The 14,618-nt window shown below is 39.9% G+C and overlaps 1 protein-coding gene across 1 annotated transcript in view; it reads right to left on the bottom strand.

The window, feature by feature from the left end:
- Nucleotides 1-1,441: 1,441 nt before the first annotated feature.
- The window catches only part of SKOR2 (SKI family transcriptional corepressor 2), a 39,355-nt gene continuing 26,178 nt past the window's right edge, over nucleotides 1,442-14,618 (bottom strand). Inside the window, exons 7-8 of the mRNA XM_012556796.1 lie at nucleotides 10,467-10,534; nucleotides 1,442-1,504 (exon numbers count right to left, since the gene is read on the bottom strand). Coding sequence (XP_012412250.1) covers nucleotides 1,442-1,504; nucleotides 10,467-10,534 — 131 coding nt within the window. The remainder of the gene's footprint in view (nucleotides 1,505-10,466; nucleotides 10,535-14,618) is intronic.

Genomic DNA, 14,618 nt, shown 5'->3' with positions numbered 1-14,618 from the left:
AAGTATAAAATTAATGGAAAACATTTTAATGAGAGACTGTTTTGGAAAGTGTTTTGAGCTCCTGATAAACTGTGACATAATTATCATTTTTCAAGGGAAATACTGAAGATTGCCACTAATAAAGATGGCGGCAAGAAGTAGGATTGTCGTCTGCTTAGGGTAGAGGAGGCCTGTGATATGCAGAAGAGAGGCATGAAGGAAAGAAATGGAACCATGAGCCTGCATTGCAGGGGAGTCCTTTTGCCAATAAATTCTATTGAGTTGAAAATAGGTTCCAGAGGGAAGGAGTGGGAAGAATCATTCTGACGGAAATAGATCAAACTGATAAATGGCCACCATCCTACATGGCCATGAGTGCTAACAAATGCTACTTCTGATATCTGAGTTTTTCCTGATTTAGCAATTCCTATTGTTAGGTTATCCTAATGTATTATTAAAGAAATGACAATGCCCTGTATCTTGTATTCTCTCAATTCTAAGATTATATGCATATATATCGGTATATACATATACACATACATACATATACAAACACACACACACACACATATCTTCTTCCATGTAATCCAAAAGTTGCTTTTGCAATGTTTATGGATATTCTAAATCTGGTCATTGAATTTTCACTGTTTTCTTTTCCTTAATAGCACAGAATATTTACCTTTTAAATTTTGCCAGGGATGTGACCTTGAGCCTGGCTGTAGAGGAATTATTGTTGGTTTGGGGAAATAATAAATTACTATTGATAGAGAAGGTCTTCAAGGTCTGTACGGCCCCCAATTGTTTGTAATACTATCGGTTAGCAACTCACTGAAAGTTGGATTTTGGGAAGATTTGTTGGAAGCAAAGGAGAGACTGAGAAGATGAGATATGTAATAAACATAATTTCCTGACACTTGCATTTCGTTTAGAAGGGTAATAACTGGGGTGTCAGGAGCCCCTGGGTGGGACAAATGGTTACTGTGTTTGGCTGCTGACTGAAAGGTTGTAGGTTCAAGGCCACCTAGAGGTGCTTCAGAAGAAAGGCCTGGTGATCTACCTTCAAAAAATCAGCCACTGAAAATCCTATGGAGCATAGCTCTACTCTGACCCATTATGGGGTTGCCGTGAGTTGGAGTCAACTCTACGGCAAATAGTTTAATCAGGGAGTCAGGTAGAACCATAAAGAGCAGAAAACCTCAAAAGAGAATGAAGATCACTTCTGCAGACAGAAGAGAGAATTTTCTTAGTTTTAGGAATTTTCCATGGAGTTTATAATGGGCACTTAGTGACTCAGTTACGAAGTCCCATCCTTAGGCATAAAGAAGTTCATCGGTGTATTGGCCTAAACACAGGATGCAACCTTACCAATCCTTTGGGCTATTTCAAATTCATCAATAAACAACACGATCCAGCATTACAATTCAGAGAGTTAAGAAAATCTTTCCCCCGGCAACCTCACCTTTTAGCTTTTGCTGAGATGGGCACCAAGCTTTTCTTTCCTGATCAAGCTTGCTGCATAGGGGATCTGTAAGATAAAACAAGCAAAGGCATCCAGGTAAGCTAAACTTGGAGACCAAAGTGTAACGTAGACCCTTCACCATGCCTAACAATTTGAATGCCAGTGGATCCTTGGCAAGGAAGAAAGGTCTCCATCTGCTCACAGTGTGGGCTTCTGGGACATGGCACTCCTCTGGCCTGTTAAAAAGCACACTGAGGCCAGAATGGGTGACCACATCGAATTGATGCTGAAGGAATAGTGTTTTTTTTCAATTGTAATATATGCTATTTTTTTTTATTTTTATATGAAAACTGAGTTATGATGTTAACTGTTATGCCCAAGGTCACAAAACACGAATGGGATTACAAATGAGTTCAGTGTAAACTTTCATTTTATTACAGTGACTTCTTCATGAAATATGCTATCATTATAAATCACAAGTGAGACTAAACATAGACTATTACTGCGGGTAACTTACCAGTAACTAATAAGAAGGATAAGAAATAATTGCACCGAATGGAAAATATGACCCTTGAGAATTCTACCTGGATAAATTGAAAAGTACTTTTGAATACTGGGGCTTGAATGAAAACCTACCGCATCTGATACACTACTTTTCAGTAGAAAATTCACGATTGAAATTAGAACGTGTATTATTTAGATTTGCCTCTCCACTAACCCCAATTAAGGTACTCTATCATTATATTACCTACCTTCATCATTACAAGGCTGAACTCAGAACTCTAAAGATTTGAATCCATTTTACATTTATAGAAATAATCAGCCCCTTAAAATGTAACTTGAAATTTGGCTATTATGTAATAGCACTGAGGCAAATAAAATTATTTTCATTACAATTAGGCAATGTCTTTCAACACTGTTATACGCATTCCCCACATTGCCAGTATACTGTATGCTCTGTGCTCTTCTGGCCCACTAGTCCATGTATATGAACCTTTATAAATGGGAAGAAGCTACAAATCTACAATGATGTTAGTGACCAAGATGAGTTGGACTATTTTACCACAATAGCTGATCAGTTGAATCAGTCTTTTTAATGGAGGGGGAAAAAGAAAAGACTAGAATAAGCATCTCACTGTTTTAACACACAACCACAACATGGAGGAATCTGATAGGCACATATCTGATAAAGGGCACAGAGAGCAGCACTGAAATGAATGATTCATACTGTGCATAAAAAGTCCAATGTCCTAATCTCATATTTTAGAATGTGGGCTGAGATCAGCTAGATAACCATGACAAGAACAGTTACACAGGGACCTACTCTAGTTACTTAGTCTTTTCATTCTAGGTTATGCTACACCTGCTATGAACGAGATGCCCTTGAACCTTGGTTTTCTGTTATGGTGTATGTTGTAATACGCCAGAGCACTTGGCTCACCTCTCTCTAGACGCATGATGTTACAGAGCCTTGAATGGAGTTCTATTGTTTAGGGTAACAAGCGGAACCGATGTAAACTTTTGGGCAAGATGAGTTACCAATAAAATGTGTCTGTGCCATTCTCACATTTAGAGTCCTCAACACCAAGATTCGGTGCCACAAAGATTAAGTAAGTGTCTGTGCTGTGCTAGGTACTACACAAGTAAACACCATCATCTCAGATCTAAGTCAGAATGCCCCCTACCCCCCGCCCGAAACAATAATGTAGCATTTCCTGAAGGAGAAAGCTGGATGGAAAAGAAAAAAGGACTCAGGAACAAAAGGACATTTCCAAATAAGCTCACTTGATCCTCAAAGTTCCAGACTGGAATTTAAAGCTGTGTACGGAAGTGGATATCCCCACTCCAGCATTTGATTGTGGTGTTTATTTCATTAAAACAAAACACAATACAACCCAAGCCACCACAAAGCAAAAAGCAAAAAGTTGTGAATTGAGGATAATATATATATTTTTTGATTCAAATATTTTATTTTTTCAAATATTCTTTCATACAATTTTAATGGCTATAGGAAGACAAGACTAGCAATGAATAAAATCTGTAGTAACGATTTTCCACTATGTTCAGTTTTAACTGAAAGTACCCATCAGATTAAACTGGTTAATCTTAGAATGATGTGTTTTTAATTCTAAGCCCTAAACCATGGTATGATAAATAAAGAATATATTCACACATGGCTTAATTGTTCATGGAAACCACTAGAGTCCATTGATTCTAAGACACATTTTTCCCCCTCATATTTAAACATCTCTGAAATCAGATGCGTCTTACAATTGATGGTATCTTAGAACAATAGTTGGGAGCTTTGCTGCTTTTGATACATCAAACAATGGGGCTTCTTACAATTGATGGTGCTTCAGACTCAATGACATGCAAAACTGGATTTACAGAGACCTCAGCAAACACTCCCCAACTTGAGAACTCAGGATTGGAAGGCCCCACTTAACACTTTTAATCCTGCAGTGAGACTTACAAAAACTTTCATTTCATTTCGATGAGCTTGGAAATCACCAAGATGGGCATGGGAAAAAGATTCGAAGTATTATATTACTAAATTACCCAGTTGGTTCTAGTAGATCAAAAGTATCGGGGTCTTTTCAAAGAAGTTAACTTCCTAGTTTGTGCCAAGAGAGAGTTGGCCTGAGCTCAGATGTTCAGGTGAGTCAACATCTCAAAAGGAGAAAGATGAGAAGAAAGCCTATGCACCTAAGCAGTAACTGATCACATTGTTCAGATGCACTGGCGGTAGATTAATAATTGGACAAAGATGCACTATAGTCCAAGTCTGTCAACTGCTGCAGAATCTCAAGGCAGCTTCCACGGAAGTTCAGACGCGCATCAAAGCACCTAACTTGCAGGGACCAGCTCTTGATGTATATTTAGGCACAAAACCAAACTCCTCTCGTGGCCAGAGATCTTTTTCTAAAAATATAGTGCAAAATAGTAACTGTTCTATCTACTTTCTAAAACAAATGTAAAATATATTTTTAAAACCCTCTGGGTTGAGATGGTAGAAATCTGGGCAAGTTCCCATCCTAATGAATTCTGGAGGGCCTCCAAGAATAGACCGTCACACTGAAGAGCTATGCCCTTGCCAAGGAGCGCTCCTTCAGCAACAATAAAGACCCATTGCTCCTTTCCCTGAGAGAAGGCACTACCCTCCCATCATCAGGAAGTTGCAAACTGCTTTTTTACAAGTCCACAGTGAACAAATATTAGTTCTAAATATATTGATTGAACATTATTTTAATTGAGGCTTTTAATGAATGACTTTGAGACTGTTTCCGTCTGGCTGCGTGTGACTGCAGCATTCTGGGGAAACAGCAGAGGGCGCCTCAAGACTAGCTCAATTCCTAGGCCCACCTGCTGGGTGATAGTGATCCAGCAAGTTCCAAGGATAGGAGTCTGGGTTTAGCCATTTATCATGGGCTCTGTGTTGCAGCTCCACAATATCCTTCAAGAACTACGGCTAAGAAAATGCACGTCTTTAACAAACCTGCAGCAGTAGGTCACACACAGATGCACTTGCTTAAAACCATTGTTGCCAAATTAGCAATTTAAAAAGCAGATTATCATAAGAATTTTAATAGTTTCAGCTCATGTCACAAATTACTATATTCCAGTCCTTGGAAATTTTTTAATCAAAAGATTATTCACTGCATAAAATATCTTCAGCTTCTTCTTAACCCAAAGGAATGATGCTTTTTGTTTTTAAAATGGAACAAATTTTTCCTAGAATCACAACTCACTTGCAAATGAGAAATTCTTTGCCATTTATTATAATAAACACTAAAATTTCATGAACTTGCTAAATCTTAAAACTTTTATTTTGGTTTATATGAGTTCCTGGGTGACACAAATGGTTAAGCCCTCAGCTATCAATTGAGAGGCTGGCAGTTTGAATCCACCCAGAGGCACCTCAGAAGAAGGGCCTGGTGATCTACTTCCAAAAGATCAGCCATTGAAAATCCTATGGAGCACAGTTCTACTCTAACACACATGGGGTTGCCATGAGTCACACATGGGATCGACTTGATGGCAACTGGTTACTGGTTATATTGGTTCCCTGTAAGAAGAGCATATTTGTTTGTTTGCATAAATAAATCTTGTTTAGAAACGAAGACATTTTAAGTATTTGAAAACCAAGGGCAAGGGTGGGAGATTTTAATGCAAACTGTGTTAAGTACTATGAAATTCAAATTTTAAACTATTTGTTTCAAAGTTAGCTGTGGCCGTGTATAAATGTTAAATAAATGAATTCTAGGTATGCTTTAAATCTCACATTGAGAGAACTGCACATTCATTTATAAATGCACAAATAGATCAGTCATTTGACTCTACAGCCATCACAACTTTGCATCTAACAAACTGGAAAAAGAAGCAATGGTACAGAAATTATAGTCAGCAGAGAATCTAAAAATGCAGGAGCCAAAGAAATTTATAAGTTTTCTTTCTACTGCAATGGTACCCAAGATGCTTTTGATATAAGTCTTTTGAATATGAACACTGTGTAACAACACAGGATAAATATATTGTGGGTCTATGGGAATCATTACAGAATATGATGGTTTTAATATATTTGAATTCTTCATGTTTGCAGGATAGGGTAGGTTTTTATTTCATCTTAAGTAAAAAATGCCTATTTTGTAATATATGCTCTGTAAATTTAAATATAAAATAATTTTGAGTGAATTGCTCTGTTCTCAGGTAGTAAAGTATGTAACCATATTTACTGATGAGTTAGATCATTTAACTACAAATGTAGAGAAAGTCAATTAATTGTTATATCTAGCAACTTCTTGATAATCTTTAGCTAGAAGTTTCTAAAGACATTTTCCCCTAGGCACTTTAGGAGGCGTATTCCGCTGAATTAGGGACAAGATCAATTTCTGTTCCAGTACCTTATTGATAAAACCTACTGCCTCCATTCTTAAGAAATTCTTAATGTGAACACAGGTCCTTCCTGCCCCAAAATATCTCTAGGCACCAGGGCTTAGATAATTCCACTATTAGAGACACTACTTTGAGAAGGGGCAGGATACTAAATTGATTATTCATATTGGCAATAGCGCTTCATGGCTTGCATATACATTTTATGTTTATTATCCACTTGCTCCTTACAGTATCTCTATCAAGAACTTTTCCTCATATGCATATAAAAGCTGGAAAAAGGAAGACAGAAGAATTGATGCATTCAAATTGTGGTGTTGGTGAAGAATGTTGAATATACTATGGACTGCCAAAAGAACTAACAAATCAGTCTTAGAAGAAATACAACCAGAATGCTCCTTAGAAGCAAGTATGATGAGACTTCAGCTCACTTACTTTGAACAGGTTGTCAGGAAAGACCAATCACTAGAGAAGGACATCATGTTTGGTAGAGAGTCAGCAAAAATGAGGGAAAACTTCAGTGAGATGGATTGACACAATAACCACAACAATGGACTCAAGCATGACAACCATTGTGAAGATGGTATAGGACCAGGCAGTGTTTAGTTCTGTTATACATGAGGTCCTCATGAGCCAACTTGACAGCAACTAACAACAATGTCAAGGTACTAAGTTAAATCTTACCACAGTTCCCTTTCGGTTGAGGAAACTGACACTTAATGAACTGTAGGAGATGGCACTTGAACTCAAGTTTGCTGACCTTGAAGTTTGCGTCTGTTAGTGGAAAAGGCTGCAGTAATACATAAGCTCCCCGTAATTCACTAGGATGCCTTCCTTTAGTAGTTTTGGTAGTAGTTACTTAGCACAAAAGAACATTTGAGAAAATCAGGCCCAAGACAGGGAAATTGGAAATGAATTAAGGGGACTGCTCTATGAGAGCATCCGAGTTGGATCAGGGTGCCATATTTGGAGGTCTAGGGCATCCATGGGCAGTGATTCATTCAACAAATGTTTACTTATAGCTATTTGATGTTCCACCATCCGTCAGTATGTCATACTGTGGTGGCTCGATTGTTGGCATGATGCTGGAAGCTATGCCACTGGTATTTCAAATACCAGCAGGGTCATCCATGGTGGACCAGTTTCAGCAGTGCTTCCAGGCTAAGACAGACAGGAAGCAAGGTCTGGCAATCTACTTCTGAAAATTTGCCAATTGGAATCCTATGGATCATCAAAGAATATTGTCTAGTATAGTGCTGGAAGATGAGCCCTCTAGGTTGGAAGACACTCAAAATACACAGTGGCCACAACACTGGACTTGAGCATACTAATGATCATGAAGATGGCACAAGACTGGCAACGTTTTGTTCTGTTGTACCTGGGGTGGTCATGAGTCAGAGCTGCCTCGACGACACCTAACAACAACAACGTTTGATGTTAGACACGGTGTTAAGTGTTGGAGGCAGCCTGAAAACCTCAGGCATCTCATGGCGGTGGACACAAAAGAAAGGGAAGAAGCAGGGGGAAAATCATATCTATTTTTCAAATTTTTATGTTGCTAGCCTAGATGTACCTTTGCTGATTTCAGGAATTATATGATGCCTATGTTACTGTTGTTGTTGGGTGCTGTCAAGTCAATTCCAACTCATAGTGACCCCATGTGACAGAGTAGAACTGCCCCATAGGGTTTTCTAGGCTGCAATCTTTACAGAAGCAGATCGCCAGGTCTTTCTCCCGTGTTGCTGCTGGATGGGTTCCGGTGTGCCACCAGGGCTCCTTATGATGCAAATAGGACTGGGAAAAAAAAAATCCTAGTTTTGCCCAAAGTATTTAATTTGCTACCAGGAGTAATTTACTATCTTGAGGAATGTGAATTAATAACACTGTGTAGCTAGATGAACACATGATGATAAAATATTTTGCAATACAGTATAATAAAAATGTTAATAATACTAATTTGTATCTTCCCTGTATCAAATATTTCAAAAGACTTGAGATATGTTTTAATTCTAGCAATACAGCATACTTATTACATGGATGCAGCATCATTTCCTCTTTTACTAAAGAAGGAACCAAATGTCAAAGAAAATTAAGAGAGTAAGGTTATATAATGGCCTTAAGCAGGGGCATTGAAAATAAATACTCAGTTCCCTTTCCTAATGTCCATTTTGCTATACTCACTCTGCAATCATAATTTTTTTTGCAAGTGTGGCAGTTTTTATTTTAAGAGTCTGAAAATGATGCCCTGTGTAAAATTAGTAAGATATTAATATTTTACTCTCTGGGTGGTGCAAATGGTTTATGCATGGCTACTAACTTAAAGATTGGTGGTTTGAACCCACCCTGCAGCATTGTGGAAGAAAGGCTGTTAATCTGCTTCCGTAAAGATTAAAGCAACGAAAACCCTGTGGAGCTCAGTTCTACTCTCACACATGGGATTGCTCTGAGGAAGGTCACGGGATTGGTTTTTGGTTTAACATTTTTTTAAAAGTCTTCCTTTGGACAAAGAAAGCAATAGGCATATTCACAGCAAGTAATTAAGAACCTTATCATGTAAGTAAGCAGTCCTGGTGGCGCAGTCGTTAACCAGAAAGATCTACGATTCGAACCCACCAGCCACTCCACAGGAGAAAGATACAGCAGTCTGCTTCCATAAAGATTGCGGCCTTGGAGACCCTGTGGGGCGGTTCTACTCTGTCCTATAGGGTCGCTATGAGTAGGAATCGACTCCAGGGCAATGGGCTTGGTTTTGGTTTTGGTATCATGCAGGTATCAAAAGCTAAGAAGAAAAGATACAATTTTTTTAACCTCTGTGGAGGATCTGTTATCAATCAATTTAAAAATTTTTTTCTGCTCCCCCAGTGAATTTAACTGCAAACAAAGCTAACACACAAGCAAAACCAAAACAAGAAGCAAGATCCTGTTTAAACGGCATCACGCCTAGTGGTTTTCAGAACTGAGAGCTGTTAACGAACACCAGAGAGCCAGGACAATCTCAGTGGGTGTGTCAGAGATACAAGCACTTCTAACAGAGGCCTTGGAGTGGGATAACACCGCAAAATACAAAACTGCTTTCAAAATTACTCTCGGGAATCTACATGAACACAAACTCGATTCCTCTGATGCAGAAAGGAAACACTAATAACTATTTTATATAATCCTGACAGAAAACTAGATACCTGGCTATCCAGACAAGACAGGCCATCATATGTATGTATGTATAGCTATATGCTTAACGGTACGAGGGAAACACGGATCAGCTCAAAAATGTCAAGCAACCCAAGTTATAATAAACATGCTGGGAGTACCACGAAGGATCAGTACATGTTATTAACCAGGTGATTAAAAGTATTGTACAAATAATGAGCAGAAATTATTTTTCCCATTCTCCTCCTGAAATGGGGCAGTTTTACTTTATCACATGGGGTCGCTAGGAGTCGAAATGGACTCTATAGCACTGAACAACAGCTCATGAAAATGGGGAAGCTGGGGAGACCGCTTTAAAAGCACCAATGAATAATAATCAGATGCACCTGCATGAGGACAAGGGGTTAGAATTCCGGGGGAAAAAACAAACCCACATTTATTTATCAAACATCCTCCTGTTCCCATATAAACAGATCTTAGTCACTGTCCACTTTCAGAAATGATTAGGGTAAAGTGAGTAACACTCGTCATTTGGAAATAATTCGTTTCTTTCATCACCCTTCAAGTGAATGTAATCGATTAATTGTGTTTATGCTAAGTTCCAATGACAGCAGAGGGCCCAGCTCAGGTCTGGGTAGTAGAAAGAGAGGCAGATGGGACACAATTGCCCTTCCTTCCCTGAGCTTCTGTGACATCCGGGCACTGGGGTAGGAAGTTTGCTCAGAGGAAGCAAATCCAGGTACTTCTGGTTTGCCCACAGACATCTGTCTATTAACACATGGTAGGTAGTTACATTTCAAGGAAACATTCTGACACATCTGTTTATCCTGTGTCTAAGTAAATCTCTTGATAATTAGCATCTAAACCAGCTGAGAGGTAAGTGGACCAAAGGATTTCATGCCAAAAACATCATCATTTTCACACATATGGCCTGGTTTGAAAATAAACCAAATCAAATTGCATTTATTTTTTAAGTAGAAATGCATCTTACAATTTGTAATTGTTGCACCATTTCTTCTCGGTAGGCTAGTTCCCTTTTCATCTGATCCTGAAAATTATCTGATGGAAGAGAGAAATAGAGAAAGAAATTATAATTAAGCTGCAAAAATCTACTTTCAGTTTATTTAGTAAAAGCATTGCTGAAAGTCTCATAGGCAGGCCCCTCCTCCTTTTTATTTTTAGTAAATAATACGGTTGTTTGAAGAAATGTTTTCAGGCTTCTGTAATTTAACCAGAATAGATAGTAAATCCTTTTCAGGTAAGGTTGTATCTTATATTTCATAATATCTCATACCCCGTCTCGTTTAACCCCTTGCATATAATAATTACTCAGAAATAGCTGGTGCGATCATGGTCCCTAACCTTTGCACACCTATGTGATTCACGGGCATTGAGCATTTCCACTGTCTTCAGAACTCTAGTGCAAGTGACGGGGTGGGAAACCTCAGACAGAGCCTATCATAGGAAATGTTGACCCTTGTGCACGTAATGCCTTTTGGGTGAATAAGATATGGGCCCTTAAACTATGCCTGCCTGTTGTCACTGCAGTTCACCTCATTTCCTAAGAGGGTGATAAACATACTCTGGCCGGACTCTCCCAACCAGCAAATCCTCTCACCTTGGATCATCCTTATTTTATGGTCTTCTTTTGGTCTGTCCCTGCTCTACAGACCTCGTCTCTCTCTAATCTATGGGGGACTTTAAGAAATAGTGTTATGTGAAATATCTTTGCCATTCTACACATTGGCAATTTTTATTGCATTTAAAGAAAGAAATTACTTCCAAATGTATTTCATATTGTCCTATCTTCTCCACGTGATTTTTCAAGGTGTTGACTTGGCTGACTTGGGTTTCTTCTGCTTTAAATGCGAAATGAATATGATTTCATAATGAATCAGTAATTGATAGAGTAGCAGCTTGGAGAAACCTGGACTTTGTCATCATCTCTCCTCCTCCTCCTTTCACCTCTACAGCCAGCGGGTGTCTAAGTTCTTGCATTCCATTTCCGTTCTCTCCTCTCTTTGCCATTGTTACCTCCCGATTGCAGACAGCTCTTCCCTCAACAGTTTCCCAACTGGCCACCTGGTTTTCAGTCCCTCCCTCTTCAAATCTCTGTTGTTCCCTTGTTTAAAAATCTCAGATGGCTTCCCATCACTTTCAAGATGATAAATCCCTTACCACCCATGAGGCTCTGGGTATGTATTAGAAGACATTGCTATTTTTATTTTCTAATATCTACCCTTCTATGGAGTCAGTGAGTGGTGCAAACAGTTAACATGTTCAGCTGCTAACAGAAAGGTTGGAGGTTCAAGTTCACCCAAAGGCACCTTGGAAGAAAGGCCTGGCGATCTACTTCCAAAAAATCAGCCATTGAAAACCTTGTGGAGCATAGTTCTACTCTGACACATACGAGTCAAAATCGACTTGATGGCAACTGGTTTTGTTTGGTTTTTACCCATCTACATTGTTTGAGAAACTCTGGTGGCACAGTGGTTAAGAGCTTGGCCGCTAACCAAAAGGTTGGCAGTTCAAATCCACCAAGTGCTCCTTGGAAACCCTATGGGGCAGTTCTACTCTGTCCTACAGGGTCGTTATGAGTCAGAATTGACGGCAATGGGTTTGGTTTTGGTTTTTATACTGTTTGAATTCCTTCTCCAACCTCAAGCATGTATTGTATTCTAATGTATCAGCAAAAAAAAAAAAAAAAGAAGAAGAAGAAGATCTAGCCCCTATTCACAACTATGAATTTGATGTGAAAGGTGCTGCAATAGTGGTGAGTCCATGGGGGCAATGCAAAGGCCAAGGGAGAGCCTGCATGGGCCTGGGGCGTTAAGGCGGAAGGAAACGCTTGAGCAGAGACTAGGAGAAAGCGTTCCATGCAAAGACATGGAGGGAGGTGTGGGGAACAGCAAGTGGCTCAGGTGGCAGCAGCAGAGGGTGTGGAGAGAAATAGCCTCCTCTCCTGCGACCCCCACACCCCTACCACCCACCAAATCACTCGAGTCCTCAAGCACACATTGTACTTCAGCCTCTGTGCCTTTGCCCCACTGTATTCTCTGCCTGGATGGTCTTACCCTCACAGCAAACACCTTCCTTTTTTTCAAAAGTCCAGTTCAAATGTTATCTCTTCTGGAAAATCCTCTCCAGTTCTCCTGCCAGGATTAATCATCCCTCTTTTGTGCTCCTCCAGCACCCTGTACATACTTCTATTAATCCATCCATAATACCATACTGTGATTAGTACCGTCTCCCAGCAAAGAATACTGAATACACCACGGACTGCCAGAAGAATGAACAAATCTGTCTTGGAAGAAGTGCAGCCAGAATGCTCCTTAGAAGTGAGGATGGCGAGACTTCGTCTCACATACTTTGGACGTGTTATCAGGAGGGGCCAGTCCTTGGAAAAGGACATCATGCTTGGTAAAGTAGACGGTCAGCGAAAAAGACGAAGCTCCTCAACAAGTTGGACTGACACAGTGGCTGCAACAATGGGCTCAAACACAGCACCGATTGTGAGGATGGCGCACGACTAGTCAGGGTTTCATTTTGTTGTGCATGGGGTCTCCGTGAGTCGGGAGCCGACTCAAAGGTACCTAACAACAATCCACCTAAACAGTGAGTTCTTAGAAGGCAGAAAGCTATGTTTTAGATATTTTTTAAATTTCCAAGGACCACCACAGTGCTTGGCACCCAGCAGGGGCTAGTTAATGAGTGAGAAGTGGAGAGAGTGCTGAGGTACCCAGTAAAGGTCTGGATTCCTCCATCGACAGTACCTACCCTACTCTGGCGTTCAGACTTTATCTGAAGAAACAAGGGTGTGGAACCATGTGCTTGTTAAGGTCCTTTCCTCTTCTTGCATTTCAAGATTTCAAATATTTCAATATTTTCAAATACCCAGTTCTGTCTTTCCTGTGCTGGTAAAGGGAGAGTGGGTGGTTTTGATTTACACTGATAGAAATTAGAAGTTCAGTACTGTGTGAGGAGCTGGCACCCACCTGGCCACCTCAGGGTGCTCTGGAGGGCGGGTCAAAGCCCATGGGCCAGGCACAGGGCAACAGGGGAGCGGAGTCGCCAACAAACTGCCCTGGTCTCAACACCGTTGGTCCTGTAATGTGGCCCAAATGCTCTCAGGAATATTAGTGTGGTTTCAAGACACGAGAGCACATCCCAAACAGATCTTACTGTGTGGAGAATTTCCTATTTCTCTTTAGAGATCTGAAGTGTCTCTGACTAGAATGGTTAGCTGAGATGGATTAGGTATGAGGGCTTGCCTGAAGCTGACCTAACTGGAGCATCTCCCTGGATTCCAGAAGATTCTGATTTTGGAGAAGGAAACAGCTAAAGATAATAATAGCTCAGAGTGGAAAGATGAAAACTAGACCTTAGTTAATTCATGTTTATTGCTCTATGAGGGTATACTTATACAATTCCTTAAGTTAAAACAAAAGAAAATGAAGCCATTAAAGTATTAGAAAAAATGTTGAATATTTTTATAAGCTTGGGGTGGGGAAGGACCTCAAAGGCAAAAACCAAAAAGGAAAAGATTGATAAATTTGATTAGACAAAAATTTAACACTTTGTTATGATAAAAACTACAAACAAAACTCCTGAAACACAAAACAGCACAGTCAACACTTACAGAATTGGTACAAATCAAAGAACATTTGCAACAAACATGACAAAGAATTAATATTTGAGTATATAAAGAGTTCATACAATGGTGCCCGGCTACCACCACTGACTGCTCTGACCGGGATCACAGCGGAGGGTCCTGGACAGAGCAGGAAAAGGATGTAGAACAAAATTCTAACTCACCAAAAAAAGACCAGATTTACTGGCCTGACAGACCGGAGAAACCCTGATATTGTGGACCCTAGACACCCTTTTAGCTCAGTGGTGAAGTCACTCCTGAAGTTCACTGTTCAGCCGGGGAGTAGACAGCCTCATAAAAACTGGGACTAATGAGGCCCAGCAGTCTAGAGACAAGGACTAGTAGGCAGGAGGGGACAAGAAAGCTGGTGATAGGGAACCCAAGGTTGAGAAGGGACAGTGTTGACATGTCGTGGGGTTGTTAACCATTGTTGTAGGGTAATATGTGTACTAACTGTTTAATGAGAAACTATTTGTTCTGCAAACCTTCAAC

The sequence above is a fragment of the Trichechus manatus genome, unplaced genomic scaffold, assembly GCF_000243295.1.
Source record: "Trichechus manatus latirostris isolate Lorelei unplaced genomic scaffold, TriManLat1.0 scaffold00078, whole genome shotgun sequence".
NCBI classification, from domain to species: domain Eukaryota; kingdom Metazoa; phylum Chordata; class Mammalia; order Sirenia; family Trichechidae; genus Trichechus; species Trichechus manatus.
This window is presented reverse-complemented; position numbering and strand designations above follow the sequence as displayed.